This window comes from Culex quinquefasciatus, chromosome 3 (genome assembly GCF_015732765.1).
Source record: "Culex quinquefasciatus strain JHB chromosome 3, VPISU_Cqui_1.0_pri_paternal, whole genome shotgun sequence".
In the NCBI taxonomy this organism is placed as follows: domain Eukaryota; kingdom Metazoa; phylum Arthropoda; class Insecta; order Diptera; family Culicidae; genus Culex; species Culex quinquefasciatus.
In genome coordinates, this window is record NC_051863.1 from 4,973,157 (window position 1) to 4,991,535 (window position 18,379).

Below are 18,379 nucleotides of genomic sequence, written 5' to 3' on the forward strand. Positions count from 1 at the left end.
TTAAATGAAAATACAACACTGAGACAATCATATTTTCCGTTTTTTTTCTTATTTTTGCATGGTAATATCTCAACAACCAAGCGTCGTATCAATAAAGTTTAAAAGAGCAAAATGATGGGCGTTTTCTTCCACCATCTAAATGGCGACAACTGTTTTTAAAATTTGAAATACTGCTAATAAAAGTTACTTAAAATGGCTACTTGTAAACGGTGCATTTTATAAAAATTTCACTTCAGTACTTTTTGAAAAAATTAGTGAAAACTTAACTTAGTTGAAAATTCGGTAAACTTTACCGAAATCGGTAAAAAAAAGTAAGTAATAGATATGAATGTTTGAATTTTTTTTTAAATATCGAAAATCTGAGCCACTGTAATTCTAAGCGACCGCTGCAAAGGTCATCTTTTTGGCCTTGTTGGATAACACATCAAATCAAATCAAATCAAGTACCGAAAATCTGGACAAAAATATTAGAAAAAAAATGATTAGAGCAAAGCAGAATTTGCGATCACAAAGTACTTAAGTATGTTTATTTAACGTGAAGACTTCCATCATTGCCATGATTTTTCGTTCAATGATATAAATTTTGAGTCGCTATCAATATTTTGACAAAATTCCTTCAACAAGTTCTTTAGAATAGTGCTCTACACATGCTGATTCTTTTTGGTAACGATTATCCCATTCCTTGCGTACCATTCTCAAATCATAGCCACTTTTGGTTAATTATTTCTTTTAATTTTAAAATTTCACTTCAGTACTTTTTGATTGCAATATTGATTTAACATTGAAAAAATGAGTGAAAACTTAGTTTTTTCTTAGATTTTTTTTTTCATTACAGAACACATTGTGAAAGATTTGTAGCCCTTTTTGAAATTTTCTGTAAGGATAGCATTTTTATCCCCTAAATCAAAAAGATTATTTTTTTTTTTTAATTTTAGGTGACTAAAACAGACATCATTTGAGCCATAGTACGCAGTGGTAGTTTACACAATTAGATTTTTTACTGAATTCTATAGTTGAAAAATCGGTTAAGTTTAGATTAGTAAACCATCTGTCAAAATGAATAAAATTTAACTGAATTTCGGTTGTAGGATGAACAAAAATGTACTTCAATACCAAATTTCGGTAAGTTTTAACTGAATTCGGTAATTTTCGGTTTAAAGAACTGTTCAGCAGTTGAAAATTCGGTAAACTTTACTGAATTCGGTAAAAAATCTGAATGTTTGAAAAAATAATGTATTTATTTTTAAATATCAAAAATCTGTACCACTGTAATTCTAGGCAACCGCTACATAGGTCATCCTTGTGGCCCTGATGGATAACACATCAAATCAAATGAAATATCGAAAATCAGGACAAAAATATTTAAAAAAAATAATTTTCTGAGCAATACAGAATTTCCTTTAATTTTCTAAAATTATAGCCGCTTTTGGGTAAATTTATCTTTATTTTTTTGCGATTTAAGAATAATTTTTGAAACGAAAGCATCTCTGAAAAAAATACTTTTGAAATGCTGAGAAAATTGTCTATAATTACTTTGAACTTTGAAAATCGGACAATATGTTTCTGAACATCACAAAGAATTCTAATCGATGAAAATGAAGTTCTTAAAGTGTCACCTAATTAGCCAGTTAATTTTAACTGACGATTTCTCGGAAACTGTTTGTCATTTTTCTGATCCTTTAAATTTTTTTTAAAGATTTTCGATCACCGTAATTTTGTTTATTCATTTATATATAAGTGGAGCTCCGCTAGATATACCCAATTTCGTAAAATAAAAAGTGAATTTCTCCAAAATTTCTGGATTTAATTCCCATTCAAACGATGAACAGCGCCTACTGAGTTTTTAATGATTCTAACAAAATAATTTCAATACATTTCATCTAAACTTTATAAGTTTTATGTTTCAGCAATATGTTTTCATCCTTCAAAATATTGTAGTAGGGGAACTATACCCTTTCTCAGCCTATTTCTATTATCGGCCTATCAGCACTTTGATCATGAATTACAGCTTATATAAAGTGTTTTTGACTGTTCCAAAGTAATAAATAGCTCAACTAAAAGTGAGCAAGCAACTCTCCATTGTTGAAACATCTGAAAATGTTGATTTAATAGCAGAAACGGCAAAAGTGATGAGAATTGGTCGAACGGCTTAGTGTGATTAAAATGGGTATATTTCCCCTATGCAGTGTTCATCGTTTTATTGGGAATTAAATTCAAGAAATTTTGGAGAAAGTCACTTTTTATTTTACGAAATTGTGTATATCTCTGCTTATATTGAACCAAATTTGTTACTTTTATATGGGAATTGTTCAGAAAATTGTTCTCTACAATGTGATTGATTCGAAAATGTTTTAAAATATTTCAGTGTTGTTTGGCAGAGGATTGAACAAATATTTTTGGGAACCTTTTGGGTAATAAATAGCCTTTAAATGAAATACTCTAAGTTTAGCAATGGTTTAAGCTTCAATTTGTATCCGGGCAATCTGATGCTGTATTTTTATGACAAATTGTACAAAGAAAATATTTTTATTTGGTCGTTTTGAGGTTTACAGCTGTGATGGTGTTCGACTTTTCTGAAGAAAAATCCTATAAAATCGAAAATAAATTTTCGAAAAAAAAGTTGCTCTAGACCCCCCGACTAAATATTTCACTGGACCCCGCAAAATGTCGGGAAAGAGCCCTTCTTTTATGGTGCCAAATATCAGACTTGCCGAATTTATATATATAATATCTTAAGTTTGTTCTAGGAAACACACCGTGGCAAATATTATGTAAATATATATAAAAAAATAAAAATTTACAAAAAATTTAAATGGCTCATTCAGAGAAGAATTAATGAAGAATGAAAAATTGATCGAAGAATTTATTTCAGAAAAAACTCTTTAGAGACCGCAATTTTGTCTTCAGTAAAAAAATCGATCGATAAGTCTATGTTTTGAAAAAACAAAATTTCAGCCCATAATTTACTTAACCGAATATGTCTGCCTCTAAGTAAAAGTCCACTTGTCTGTGCCTCTTCTTCGAACGATATCTTCGGTGGGGGTTGTTCTGCCGATTTCTGATTCTTCGCAAAATGCAAACGAGACCAAGAGTTAGAACCGAGACGAGTGCGGCACGCAAATGGCACTAAAATGATTCAATCTAGTGAAGTGCAGAAAAATACGGAACCTTTTTTTTACATTTTTGGGAAAGAGAAATTTCGCTCGAATTCTAATCCACTCCGTCAATAAATCAATGCTAATGATTTGAGGCGAGCAAATGAAATTATCATAGGCTGTTTACTTCTGCTTGTGAGAGCCCCCAAGACAAAAGGGTTATTTCTTAGGAACGAAAATTACGACCGACCATCATTAGGATTATTGCAGCCGCGGCGACGCGACGACTTTCGACTTTCGACGGGCCCCCCATTAGCTGATTTCTTCGAGGGGATGTTTTATGGAGTCCCTCTCTTTCACCGAGGTCGCGTCGGAAATATTCATCCGGTCATAATCAAAGGGGTGGGGTCCATCTGGGGTCATACGCGAACCCCCTCCCGTCCGAGAAAAAGAGGCGGTCATTTTAATTACCTGCGTAAATGTGACATCGGTGTAGTTTTTGTCTGTTTTATGAAATCCATTAGGGTACACTTTTAATTAGATTTATCTATGCGTGGTGCGGCCGGTCCAGGTTTGAAAATTAAAGAAAAATACTAACCTCCCGGACCACTTCTTTTTTAGATTAGGTAATGAGCAATTGGGCGGCGGCCCTGCCACGTGGTGGTGGCGGTGAAATCGTTGACGACGAAATTTGGAGCACCCGCACCGGGCGAACGTAAATAAACTAACGGAAAAACGGAGAGATTGTCTTCCGAAGTAGTAAAGGTTATCTAAATTGCTACATTTTACCCGGTGGCCGCGCGCGCGTGGACTTTTTGACTGGTGGAGTGCGGATTGGAGGGAAATTAAGGGTCGAAATTGCCGCACAGTTGACTAATGAAGCTTTTCCCAGGTTGTAAACTTGGAGGAATTGGATGTGGAGCAGGGTTTCCGTTCAATTAGGGATTGAGTGAGGGAGGATTGAGACGAACTATAGTACTGAAAGCAAAGCCACAAACTTTGATGATCTGAAAAATAAAATAAACAATGCTGAAATTTGAAAGACAAAAAAAATAAATCAAGAAAAACTAAGAAGAATTATTTCAGTTCATGAACAATTTTGCAGTAGAGCAGTTCTCTACGGAATCGGTTTTTTTTCTTTAATTTTAATTTTTGTATATTCTAATCCAGCTGAAACTTTTTTGGTGCCTTCGGTATGCCCAAAGAAGCCATTTTGCATCATTAGTTTGTCCATATAATTTTCCATACAAATTTGGCAGCCGTACATACAAAAATGATATGTGAAAATTCAAAAATCTGTATCTTTTGAAGGATTTTTTGGTCGATTTGGTGTCTTTGGCAAAGTTGTAGGTATGGATATGGACTACACTGAAAAAAATTATACACGGTAAAAAAAATTGGTGATTTTTTATTTAACTTTTTGTCACTAAAACTTGATTTGCAAAAAAACACTATTTTTATTTTTTTTTTATTTTTTGATATGTTTTAGAGGACATAAAATGCCAACTTTTCAGAAATTTCGAGAATGGGCAAAACATCTTTGATCGAGTTATGATTTTTTGAATCAATACAGATTTTTTTCAAAAAATCGAATATTGGTCGCACAAATTTTCCAACTTCATTTTTCGATCTAAAATTGAATTTGCAATCAAAAAGCACTTTATTGAATTTTTGATAAAGTGCACCGTTTTCAAGTTATAACCATTTTTTGGTAACTTTTTTGAAAATAGTCGCAGTTTTTCATTTTTTTAAATTAGTGCCCATGTTTGCCCACCTTTGAAAAAAATATTTTTGAAAAGCTGAGAAAATTCTCTATATTTTGCACTTTTGAACTTTGTTCATACGACCCTTAGTTGCTGAGATATTGCCAAGCAAAGGTAAAAAACAAGAAAATTGATGTTTTCTAAGTTTTACCCAAACAACCCATAATTTTCTAACGTCGATATCTCAGCAACTATAAATCCAATTTACAATGTTAAAATATAAAACATTCGTAAAATTTTCTGATATTTTCGAAAGAAATATTTTCAAAAATTTAAAATCAAAACTAACATTTCAAGCGGACCAAACATTGAATATTACGCCCATTTTAAATGTTAGTCTTGATTTAATTTTTTTGAAAATGTTGTATTCGAAAAGATCGGAAAATTTTACGAATGTTTTATGTTTTAACATTGTAAATCGGATTTATAGTTGTACCAATATTCGATTTTTTTAATTACATCGATTTTACATCGAAAAATAAAAATGAAAAATTTTTGGGACCAATATTCGATTTTTTGGAAAAATCTTTATGGATTCAAAAAATCATAACTCGGTCAAAGATTTTTTGCCCATTCTGGAAATTTCTGAAAAGTTGGCATTTTATGTCCTCTAAAACATATAAAAAAATGTGTTTTTTTGCAAATCAAGTTTTAGTGTCAAAAAGTTAAATTAAAAATCACCAATTTTTTTTTACCGTGTATCATTTTTTTTCAGTGTAGTCCATACCTACAACTTTGCCGAAGACACCAAATCGATCAAAAAATTCCTTCAAAAGATACAGATTTTTGAATTTTCACATATCATTTTTGTATGGACAGCTGCCAAATTTGTATGGAAAATTATATGGACAAACTAATGATGCAAAGTGACTTCTTTGGGCATATCGAAGGCACCAAAAAAGTTTCAGCCGATGTTATTTAAGCCCATCAATATGTTATTTAAGCCCACGTAACCTTACATCTCTTCAGCTATTCCGTGTGAACCATCAGGACAAACATTTTCCAATCCATTCAATCGCTGCTCGCCCATCACTATTAATCATCGTTCGGAAGCTGCGTGACACACACACACACGCACTCACTGCCGGATCAAACACGGAAGTTCCAGTTCAAATAGACACGAAAAAAGCAGCACCTATGGCATCATCTGCATAACAATTCCAATAGTTCTTGTTTCGGGATCCCTGTCGACGGCTTCCGAAAAATTTAAATATCTTTCCCACAACCTTCGAAAAAAAACATCGACGCGCATCACTTCCGGGGCCGATCATTTGTTGAGAGTTTGAGAGGATTTCGGTTTGATGTTCTCGAAAGGGGGTTGCCGGAATCAATTTCATCAATGTACTTTTTTCCATTTATCATACTTTTCTCACCCTTTCACATCACATTTGGAATGCATAACAACGTTGAATTTGGAAGAGGAGAAAGCGCAAAGCATATTGTACGGAAATCGAAGCAAAAGGATTCCAGCATCCTTTTATTTGCGCTATTGAAATTGATAACACTAATGGATTGGCAGGCAGGCAGGAAGAATCCAGTGGTGGTGGTTGTCAAACTGCTCGAAAACCATATCATTAAGGATGAAAAATTGTGTTTTCTCGCGCGCGTCGATCGCAGAATTTGACGAGAACGTGCAATTTCGCTTCTAAGTTGATGATGTGTGTGTGTGTGTGTGTGTGGTTTGCCAAAAGTTATGATTATGATGTGTGTTTGGATTTCTGATGGTTTTCGTATTGATTGTGTTTTTTTTCCGGGAATCACTTTGTAGCAGTCACGAAGTGGTGAATGTCTGAATTTGACAAAGTAAAAGAAACAAGTTTGGTGCAGGAAAAAGATTGATATTTGCATTTCTGTCAGAGAGTTGAGTTTAGTTTTGAGCAGGACCATTAATCAAATTCTGCATATCGGTGGATTTGGGTCCCAAATTTTGGGATAAAAACATTGGATTAGTTCATGTAAATGTGTCGTATTTTTTGAACTGGAGATACAGTCCTCAACATTGTTTATTTTCCATTCAAAAATCGATTTGTAATAAAAGTTTTATATTTAAAAAAACATAAAAAACAAAAAGAATAAAATACATAATGTGTTACAAATTTTGAACTTCAAGTTAAAATGTAATTCGTTATATGCTCTCCCACCCTGAAAAAGAACGTTTTTACGACATTTCCTGTGGAACGAAGTCGCTCAAAAAGTGAAAAGATTATTTTAATAGTTTTCAACAAATTTTAAGTTTTAAAATGCATTTTACAGTTGCTTTCCAATCATTAGTTTAGAAAATATCGAGGAATTGACGGAATTTTAGTTCTCAAAAAAAAAAACTTTTCGTTGGGCTGTACAATGGTTTTTCATAAAAATTTAAAAAGTTTTCAAAGGAGTTCAAACGTTGGAAAATGCATTTTAACTGGTTTTCAGTTGATTTAACTTTCATTTTCATTAAAATTTTGAAGTTAAACGAAAAAATATTTTTTGATCAGCAAAGACGGCTTTCTTGCTTGGGAAGCTCATATTATTGACAAAATCATTTTTTTTATTTCAAGGTTACTACAACCGTCCAACTCGAAACCAATTTGATTAACTAGGGCAAATCAAGTTGTTTTAGCACATGGTCCACAGAAAGTGTGAATAATCAATTTTTCACCGTAAGTGCCCCCCTCAACACTGCTCGATCGACAGTTTTATTTTGCGAAAAAATAAACAACAACAAAACATTCCACCTTAGCTTCTGTTTTATTTTATGTTTGATTGTAAAGCTTCTTGTTTTTAATTTCGCTCCAACCCGGTTCGTGATGGACTGCGGTGGACCTTCCGCACGATTGAGCGCAAATTTGCAGCAAAAAAACGATGTCACACTTTGCCCACCAAACGTAAACAAAAACACTGCCGCGGCTCCGTCAAACCAACATCAACAAAAGCAGTGTGCCCAAATTAGGTCATATTATGAACGGAAAAATGATTCCACCAGCATTCTTGGGCCGGCCACCCATGTGGGGCGTTTGCCGAGACCGAGACCTGCATTTTCTGCACAACTAGCAATACTTGCTGGTAGAAATAAGAAAAAAAAATGACAACAACTATGGTCACCAAATAAGACGGAAAACGGTACACTTAGAAGCAAGGTGTTGGAATGAAGGTTGCAAATCTTTCTGTCAAAAATTGGGTGTTCAAGTTGAGTTCCTTATTTTCATTAAAAAATATTTTCATTGTAATTTTCTTACATTTTACTTTCACCTTTACTTAATCATCTTGAATTTGCTGCAGCAGCACTATTCTACCCCACTCCCCCCTCTTCAGCCCTCATAGAATTCATTCCAATTTTTTGTGGCACTACACAAATGGTTGATGCGTTCTTTGGGCAAGGTTGTTTGCGGAAGGGCGAATTTTTGTTGCTCTTTCACCGGCCGGCCCACTAGCCAAGTGCACACATGTGCACTTTTAAGTTGAACGTAAAAAAGTAAGTGCTACACGGAGAAAAAAGAGTTCCCAAAATCGTGAACAAGCGTTCATGAAAATGGGAACCTCGAACAAAGTGTTCAAATCCCATGGTACGATTTTGAAAAACGTACCATGAAATTTGAACACTTTGTTCGAGGTTCCCATTTTCATGAACGCTTGTTCACGATTTTGGGAACTCTTTTTTCTCCGTGTAGGGCAAAGTAAACAAGCGAAGAAAACAATAATATGAGAGAATTTGTTTAGAATTGTAATCGCATAATTTTTGTCATTTTTGTCATTTTTGTCATTTTTGTCATTTTTGTCATTTTTGTCATTTTTGTCATTTTTGTCATTTTTGCCATTTTTGTCATTTTTGTCATTTTTGTCATTTTTGTCATTTTTGTCATTTTTGTCATTTTTGTCATTTTTGTCATTTTTGTCATTTTTGTCATTTTTGTCATTTTTGTCATTTTTGTCATTTTTGTCATTTTTGTCATTTTGTCATTTTTGTCATTTTTGTCATTTTTGTCATTTTTGTCATTTTTGTCATTTTTGTCATTTTTGTCATTTTTGTCATTTTTGTCATTTTTGTCATTTTTGTCATTTTTGTCATTTTTGTCATTTTTGTCATTTTTGTCATTTTTGTCATTTTTGTCATTTTTGTCATTTTTGTCATTTTTGTCATTTTTGTCATTTTGTCATTTTTGTCATTTTTGTCATTTTTGTCATTTTTGTCATTTTTGTCATTTTTGTCATTTTTGTCATTTTTGTCATTTTTGTCATTTTTGTCATTTTTGTCATTTTTGTCATTTTTGTCATTTTTTTCATTTTTGTCATTTTTGTCATTTTTGTCATTTTTGTCATTTTTGTCAACAAATGAAACAGCGAAATTCCATATTGGGTGCACTCTTATTTGCAAAAACTCTCCCTCGCATTGACATCTCATTAGGCCTTTTGTTTAGCTAAGCTCTCCAGCATTCTTAAAACACAAACACACACATTCACAACTACTCACATTTCGCCCAGTCGGTCACAGTTGGTCCGGCTTCCGGCGAGCATTTCCTCTTCATTGTCGACGACGGCTGACGCCGTTGCAACCCTTTTTCCCTACTTCAGACGCTCAATCCCTTCCGGATTCCGGTTCCCGGGGTAATTTTTTGCGTTGTTGACCATCCTCGCTCTCCCTCTCTCTGTCCCAGCTGCCGTTGGACCATATCAAATAGCCCCGAAGTCCACCAGCGTCGTAAAATTTATGACGACACAAAAATTATAATTGATTTCGGTATCGAAACGAATTTCTGTCACCATTAATCTAATCCCCTCGGTTTTTGAAGGGGCAAAGCTGCCGTCCAAACTTCCCCGGTTTAGGAGGGCATTAATTGCACAGGACTTTCAGCTGCCGCGCGGCGGACACGAGGACGTGGACAAATAATAACGGGAAAGGATTGAAGGAAAAAACTGCCCCTTCCTCAATTCCCATTCACGATATTCAAATTTTACGATCTCTGATACCTATTAGATCAAATAATATCTCTAAAGCTGGATGAAAAGCGCAGTGGCGTCACCAATACCATATTACTGCGAAACGATGAAGAAAGGGTTGCCAGACTGTAAGTGTAAGTGAATCGGACAGCAAATCCATATCAATTGATTAATTTATGCAAAACGAGTTTCGGACGAGAAGGGGTAGCTTCTTTCTCTCTCTTTTGCACTCATTGGTGACAACGTGAAGCCGATGATGGTCTTCGATTGTTCAACCCTTTTTGCCTTCCTCACCTTACTGAGGAAAGGCTATAAAATCACTCGAAAAATGAACTTCTTAATTCGACCTCGTAGACCTACCTTCACGTATACCTATCGACTCAGAATCAAATTCTGAGCAAATGTCTGTGCGTGTGTATGTCTGTAAGTCCGTGCACAGAAAAAAATGCACTCGATTATCTCCGGACTGGCTGAACCGATTTGGGCCGTTCTGGTCTCATTCGATCCGTCTTAGGGTCCCACAAGACCTATATTAACTATTATGAAGTTTTGTTAAGTATTTCAAAAGTTATGCTAAAAAAACGATTCTGGCTAAAGTTTGAAAGATTGTAAAAAGGGTGGTTTTTGTAAGAAAACCCGTCTGATCATACATTTTTAGAAAGGTATTTGAAAGACCTTTCTAATGAGCCCAAAACATTGAAGATCTGATAACCCTATCAAAAGTTATGAGCACTTAAGTGTCATTTGTACACATTTCAGAGGCCGGATCTCAAATATTTTGATGAAATTGTTGGCCGGGTCCATAATGCGACCCGTCGTTAGTTGGATAATTGAAATACCTTTCTAATGAGCCCAAAACATTGAAGATCTGATAACCCTATCAAAAGTTATGAGCACTTAAGTGTCATTTGTACACATTTTAGAGGCCGAATCTCAAATATTTCGATGAAAATGTTGGCCGAGTCCATAATGCGACCCGTCGTTAGCTGGATAATTAAAAGATCTTTCTAATGAGTGAAAAATATTGAATATCTGATAACCCTATCAAATGTTATGAGAACTTAAGTGTTAGTTGTCGCCTTTTGGGGGCCGTATTTGAGATATTTTGATGAAAATAATGTCCAGAACCATCGTGCGATCAAACAGTTGTTGGATAATTGAAAACCCTTTAAAATGATACTATAAGATTGAAAATCTTATAACCCTATCAAAAGTAATGAGCCGATAAGTCATATAGTAAAACAATTTTCCCAATTTTACCCATGGTTTCTTTTATTATAATAAAGTATATAAATAATTTTTTTTTCTCATCTATTCTACATCTTATTTTTCAAACATTATTTTCACTGCCTATAATTATATCATCGAAAACATGTTGATTCCACAAAATCTGCGTCTCCTCACGCCACATTCCGGTGACGTCCGAATCTCGTACAATTTCCCAGCCGTCGGCGTCATCAACGACAGGACCGAGTAAATATCACAAATTGATACACCCACATCAACATCCACCGTTAGCAGCCCATGGTCACAGTACATCGCTAGCTTGAACGGCTCCCTCGGCACCGGAACTATCCACAGCGGAACAACCTCATCGATCACCTTGCCCGGCGGTCGTCTCCATAAACACATATCCGACCACGCTGGCCGCCGCCAGCAAGTAGCACCCGTACCGGACGGTCCCATCGCCGGCAAACTCCGGAACCGTGTTTTTCAGCTTAAACTTGAGATCCTGCTAAAAAAAACGTAAACAAAAACATTATCTCTATGAAACAATTGCTTCCTGAAGAACGGATATCACCAACTTACCGTTACATACAGTGCCGGCGTTCCGGGATGGCCATTGCGGGGAACCGAAATTGCGAAGGTTTTAGGGCGCGGAGATACGGATGCATTTTTTTTTTTTTTTTCAAAAACGCGACGCAATAAGAACTGTTGCAGGAAAACACCCGTTTGACGTTTGTGTGGATGAGCTGAGAAGGTTTTTGACATTTTCTTTTGTGCCTTGGGTTTTGCGAGTGGCTCCCGGGATTTTGTTGATTTGAAACTCCCGGGAAAAATGAACAGATATATTTTTTTACTGCCTTAAGGCTTACATAACTTTAAAGTAATACAACTATTGAAAGTGAACAATTTTCATGAAATAGCCCCGTAGGTGTTGTTCAAATATTACGTCCAATGATTTTTGGGATTCTAGACCCCATATTCCATGTAGATATGTTGTAAGAAGTTTACTTAAATAAATAGTAGGTTGGACATTCTTACTACAGGAATAAAATATGTACATAATTGTGAGGAAGGCTCCAACCACCATCGGTGGATTAAGTAACGTTTTTGTTTGGTGTTTGATGCTGATTTCGCTGCATAATGCCAAAGATCTTGCCTGAATAGGGTGCATGAGATTTTATGGTTCCCGATGTCATAGTACAAAAACCAAGTGCCTCATTTTTGTGTGAGAATTAAATTTTTGATATTTTTTTTCCATCGCAGCGTTATTAGATTTGAAATTCGTCACTATTATCAATCTAATTATTTCATAATGCAATAATGCTCATAGTCCATTTATTGTATTTTAAATCCTTTGAATTCCAATTGTGATTATATTGCACATATATAACTGATTTAAAAAAAAGGTTTGGCAATGTTCTTTTTGGTTATTTTAAAGCTATTAGAGCTATCACCTGCAAAAATAAATGACATGATCTAGACCTTCGGGACACCGGAATAGTGTTAAGCCAAAATTAAGCTCAATTTTATCCTTAATTATGCTACTTCAATAATCTTTTTTTCTAACTTGTAGATAAAAATCAGCTGCTCTGGTTTTAAAAATAAATAAATTATTATTCGAAAAACTAACTAAATCCACCTATGTGGTTGATGCCTTCCTCACTCTTTACCAAAAATGGGTAATATGATGTGTTTGGACATTAATTTCATCTATTTTTTTTTTGGGCTAGGAATAAAATAGTACAAAGATATCACTCAAGTGGTCGTAACTTGAGACAGGGTTGCCAGATCGTCAATGTTGGACTCGTTGGAAAGGTCTTTCGATTACCTATCAAACGATATTTAACATGGTGATATTTGGTGCGATTTCCTGCCATTTTTCAACTTTCGAAAATATGCGAAACACATAACTTTTGAACTACTTAACGAAACTTCAAACAATTCAATAGCACCGTATGGGACACTTTACCAAGCTAAATGCGGTTTTATTTAGTTTGGTCAAAATTGGTAAATTTTTTGTTAGTTAGTGTTTTTTGTACAAATTTTCCCGTGAAGTGACGTCCGTTAAATTTCAGTACCTAAAATCAAAATAAGTAATTCAGAAACTTAATTCCGAATGTTTTTGTACTAATGATTCTACTTATTTTTGAAATTTAAAATGACAAAAATATAACTGAAAATTTAATGTTTACTTTCTAAGTCCATCTAAATATTTTTTTACCTAATCTAATCTAATCTAACCCTATCGCAGCCAGTCTTTCGAGGGCATCCTGGAGAAACGTCAAGAATCTTCTGGTCATTATTAACATTTGCAGTGCCCCATTGCATTAAAATGCATTGAAACATCATAAACGTTAAAGCGGCCAGGCCAACTGCGTAAAGTTTACCGCAAAGATGATTCTTTGAATTGGATTGAATTTGAGCATAAATGATAAAACAACAATACAGTTCTAACTCTACAGAGGAGGAAGAAACGAGGGGATCCCCCGCTCACGTTCCCGATTTTTTAGAGCAATGAATCGTTGGGAGCACCATGCTAAGAAGTTTTGATGCTCCAGGACCCTCGAGGGTGGGACATTGTATTTCCACAAATGCCCTGGACACTTTTTGCCATTTCTTTAAAAATTCGACCAAGTCTACAAATATCAAAAAATAAAAATTAACAATTTGATTGTTTTCCAAAAACATCCATAATTACACAATAAAAAAACAGATAATGCTGTTATTTTTTTTTTTTTTTTTTCAAAAAAACTAAAAGCGATATTGTAACGATATCCTGCTCAGGAAGGCCTCACTTATTCTAAAATAAGAAAAAATATTTTCAAGAATCGACAAACACAACTTTTTATTCCAATGACAGAAAAATCAAATTAATAGCACGAACACTAACATTAATTACAAAAATTGAAAAACAGTTTTTTTCTCGAAAATAACAATTTAAAAAAAATCTGTTTGATAAAACAATTGGAATTTCTTTACAGACCTAATAATAATCTACAACTTTCCTTAAGCCAACGGACGAAGATCCAGTTGTCTGTGATCGGAGCCGGTTCGTCGCCGAGGAGCTCCGCCGAATTTTCGCGTTTTTATTGTGTTTTTGACTAGTTACGGGCGCGTGTGTGGTTTTAGAGTGCAGATTCGGAGGGCTGTTATCAGATTTTCACGGAGTTTAGTGATTTACGCCGGAATGTAGTGCATTTTCACTAAATTTACTCAGATGATTGTGTTTTCTTCTTCCTGTGCAAAGGGAAGGAATCTTTTTCTATCGACAGTTACGTCGACTGTTATGTCGACTATCAGGGGCTAACCTCACGAACGGGAACGAGATGCTCATCGGTTGTTGTTGTGACAGTTCAGGAAGGGTGCAAAGCGGAAGGCTAAAATCCAATAAGATTGAAATTTTGTTGGCAAAGAAATTATTAAAAGAAGGGAAAAGTGATGTTATCCTGTGTTTTAGAGACTTCTAAGATAAAGTGTGGGTGATCTAGTTGAAGGCTGACTCCAGAGCTGTTCTGCGTGTATGAATGGGGTTTTTTTAAACAGCAAATCCGCTAACCGCTCTTGAAAGAAGTGTTACCGATGGAGGTACATCAGCAGTTGGAAGTGGAGACCGTTACAAGAACGGTCAACGGAGGACACCAGCTGAACAGAGCTCCACCTAATATCCTTTTGCAGAGAATTTGTGATATTTCTTTCTTAAATATTTCACTATCTTTTTTTTCTCTTTTTCTTATCTTTCTTTTTCTCATTCAATTTTAACTGCTTCTACTAGAGTATCTCGCGAAATTTTCATTCGAATCCTCAACTAAGTCTCTCGCTCTATAAAGCCTTACCGTTTCTTTAATATTCTTATTTAAAAAAGGTTTTCACGTCCCAACTTTTCTATTACTAGGGGAACAGCATCTAATTCCAGCGTGCCTCTAATGTTGGCAGGTCAGAACTTTGACATTCAATTAAAGCTAATTAAAAGCGTTTTCAACTGAAATCGAGTGATAAATAGCTCAATAAGAAGTGAGCAAGCAAGTTTCTATCAAAAGTTTTGCAAAATTTGTTGTTTAAATAGTGAAAATCAGCTAATTGGATGGAGTTAGGAGCGAGTGCCTAACCTGCCAAAGATACGAGAACTTCCCCTATTCGCTTTGTCTCAATCAATAACAAACCACTTTATAGCTTTTCAGCTGGGTATGAAGGTAATCTATTAAAACAAATATGATATATGATATATTGAAATTCTATAAAATGACTATTACTACACTTGACATACTCTACACAATATCTATGCAATCAATAACCGGAGCGTTTGGTACGGTATGTCCACGCATCCCTCCTCCCCTGTCGATTCTGTGAAATGTGATCCGTTCTCAGAATCCTCTCTGCGGTAAACACAACGCAGGAGGGCTGGTCGCTTTAATTTTTGTTTTACATTTTCGGGTTTTCTCGGATGTACTACAATTATTAATATTGACAAGAAAAGTGCTTGGGGCGTCATCTAATCACAAGACTTTCCAGCATGCTTTCATCGGACTGGCTGCGTTTGTGTTAGATTAGATTAGATTAGATTACAACTTTCCTTAAGCCAACCATTTCTATTAGAAAATTCATTCTTAAGATATGAGTTTTCGAACATTTTAAGGGCATTTTTGCAAGGATAGTTTCTAAAATATAGGCGAGACAATGTTATATAAGATGGCTCTCTGGCCATAAAAATCAGATTGAGAAAATTTCCCTGATAGTCACATTTTAAAAAATAAACGAGGGAATCACATAATTCGTATTGATTGAGCAGCTATAGAAAAATTCTCTACCTAAAATCTCATGAACAATTCTAAAACAAAAAAAACTACGACCTCCAGCATATACACATTAGCATTTTTCAAAACTAAAACTTCAATTTCATAGTTTTTCGGTTCAGAATATTTGAAAAAAAAATTATTTTTTTTTGGTGTAGATTTTAAAGTCTTTTAAAATATAAAAAATGTACTCAATCGACACTCACTTCCATCGAACATCAAACCCGGTCGAACAAAAATATTGACTCTATCGAAAGTGAAGTCAAACCGGTACCTCCTCAGGTAAAAGATGTTTATGTTTTTTTTTTTTTCGTTCTGTTGACTTGGGAAATATTGATTGAAGCAACGATGACACATTCTCAGCAGTGTCAACAAGAAGCGTCGAGCGAGAAAACAGGAAGTAAAACAGTCGACACCTCAAGAATCAGTGTTGATTCACGACAAAACAAAAAAAAACGGTTCAAGCCAACTTCCGTTTTGTCCGGTTTGCTGCTGAACAAGAAGAGTTGGTGGTTCCTTTCTGTTTTTTTTTTTTCTTCCTTTCTTTCCTAACTAATGTTGTTGACTCGGATTAAGTTCGGTTGCATGATGAATGAATGAGTGATATGAAGGGAAGGGAACGCTTCAAAGAATGCTGTTTCGTGTCCAATTTGCGTCCGCAGCAGCTACTCAAAATGGGTTCGATCGAAAATGTTCGAGAAATTACATACTTTCGGTATCAGCACACACTACTGCTACAGGATCGGATAAAAACATAAAAAGCTGTCCGACCAGATGAAAAAACATTCCAAAACAAAACCGAGAGGGGTGCATACAATTATAGATCACTTATCCTTGCCGAAAGCCTTCTTTTTCGATGCAGCGAAATTCAAAAATTTTGTATAGACATCAAGAGGGGGGTTCCGTTTTATAGAGCAATCCACTATCGGTACACCTCATCTTGGAACCAGTCAGCCGGTCTCGAATGGTTGTGTGTTTTAATTACACCTCGTCGTCTTCCTTTCCCCTCTGAGAAGTTCGGTTCGGCATTAAAAACATTAAAAGTGATCGATATCTCCGAAGACAATCTCCCGCGTATCGTGTGGCCCAAAGCAGAAACATCAGATGGTTCGGAGCTTCGCCAAGGGTGAATTGAACCCGAACCGAACAGATGTCGATTCCAGGGACCAGACTTTTAATCCACACTCATATGCAGCACTCACGCGATACGCGCGGAAGGGGGCACTTTGAATTGGCTCATTTGCATAAAACTGCCAAACACAGGCTCACAGCACTTTGGAAGACGGTAACGATTGCACTTATGAGTGCTACTGGAGCAGGGTGATTGGAGAAATTAAACCATTTGGATGGAATTATCGTAACTGTATTCCATCAAAACTTATGTTACGGTAACGATTTTAATGATTTCTTTAATTATAAAAAAAATCTTTTGCCTAACTTCGTTGTTGAAAATAAAAACGATGTTAACGATCTAAAATTACAAAAGTTTTTTGCACAAATGACATTCCTGTTCTACAAAGAATATAAGATTTTGCAAAACTGTTATTGATCATTTTGAATGCAGATCAATTTTAAACAAACTAGGTCACAAAACTTGTGCATGTTCTTTTACTTTGTAACCAAAATTTTAAATTTGTTAGTATTTCATTTAAAAATAACAATAATTCGATGATAATGAAATAATATCCAAAAGAGAATTTAATATAGAACAACAAGGCCGATTCAAATCATTTTAAAATTTTATAATTAGACCGAAGTTTGAGGCCACCCACACGCCAAAAAATGGGAACTGGAATGACAAGTCATTGTCTGAATATTACAATTGACAAAGTTTCCAAAATTTCTGAATAAATATTGACGATTATTTTTTCTGCAAAAACGAACTTTCCGTGGTACAGTACAGTGAAATTTCACAAAAATTCTAGATATTTTTAAACAAGCCCAAACATGCTACAAATCTAAAGTTTTTCTTAAAAAGGCGGCCTTATAAGCTGTGGGATTCCTTATGTTTATAGGACCTTTTCAAATAAAACTCTAAATATGATTATTAACAAAGGGAAATGCATTATAAATCATTTTAACTTAATTGCACGTCTCTTTCTTGAAGTTAGCTTAGAGATTTTTTACAAAAAAAAAATATTCAGGATTCGAATAATGTCTACAACTTTAACCACGTTCAAATTGAGTATAATCGTTGAAAAGGAAATTAATATTAATTGGTTTAGGTTCAATTTTAGTTTAAATATGAAAAATATCTTCTGAAAAATTATAAAGTTTATTTAAAATATAAGGCCATTGCAATTATTTGTCAACATTTTCAAATTGCCTCAAATAATCAAGGCAACAAAAATTATTTCCAAAAACATATATTTGTCAAGATTGAACCATTTTGAAAAGTTATGAATTTTGGTAAAATTTCAAGGGTTTTCTCCAACTCAGGCTTTCTGAGTTAAGCCGACTCCGACTCCGACTCCGGCTCCGGCTTTCAACAAATTGTTGACTCCGGCTCCAACTCCGACATCTAATCTGTATTTTAAATATTGAAAAAAAAACGTAAATTTGTATTTTGTTGTTTAAAAAAATGGAA

General features: G+C 34.8%; 1 protein-coding gene across 2 annotated transcripts; it reads right to left on the reverse strand.

Annotated features, from left to right (window-relative positions):
• Nucleotides 1-11,007: 11,007 nt before the first annotated feature.
• LOC119769835 lies at nt 11,008-11,704 on the reverse strand. 2 transcript variants are annotated; one of them, XM_038263529.1, is made up of 2 exons: nt 11,585-11,702; nt 11,008-11,507 (listed from the first exon to the last, which is right to left on the reverse strand). In XM_038263529.1, the coding sequence occupies exon 2, from the start codon at nt 11,459-11,461 to the stop codon at nt 11,132-11,134; it is 330 nt and encodes a 109-aa protein (XP_038119457.1). In that variant the 5' UTR covers nt 11,462-11,507; nt 11,585-11,702; the 3' UTR covers nt 11,008-11,131. The 2 variants fall into 2 exon arrangements, with proteins under 2 accessions (XP_038119457.1, XP_038119456.1); XM_038263528.1 differs by having other exon boundaries at nt 11,009-11,510; nt 11,585-11,704.
• Between the last annotated feature and the right edge of the window lie 6,675 nt (nt 11,705-18,379).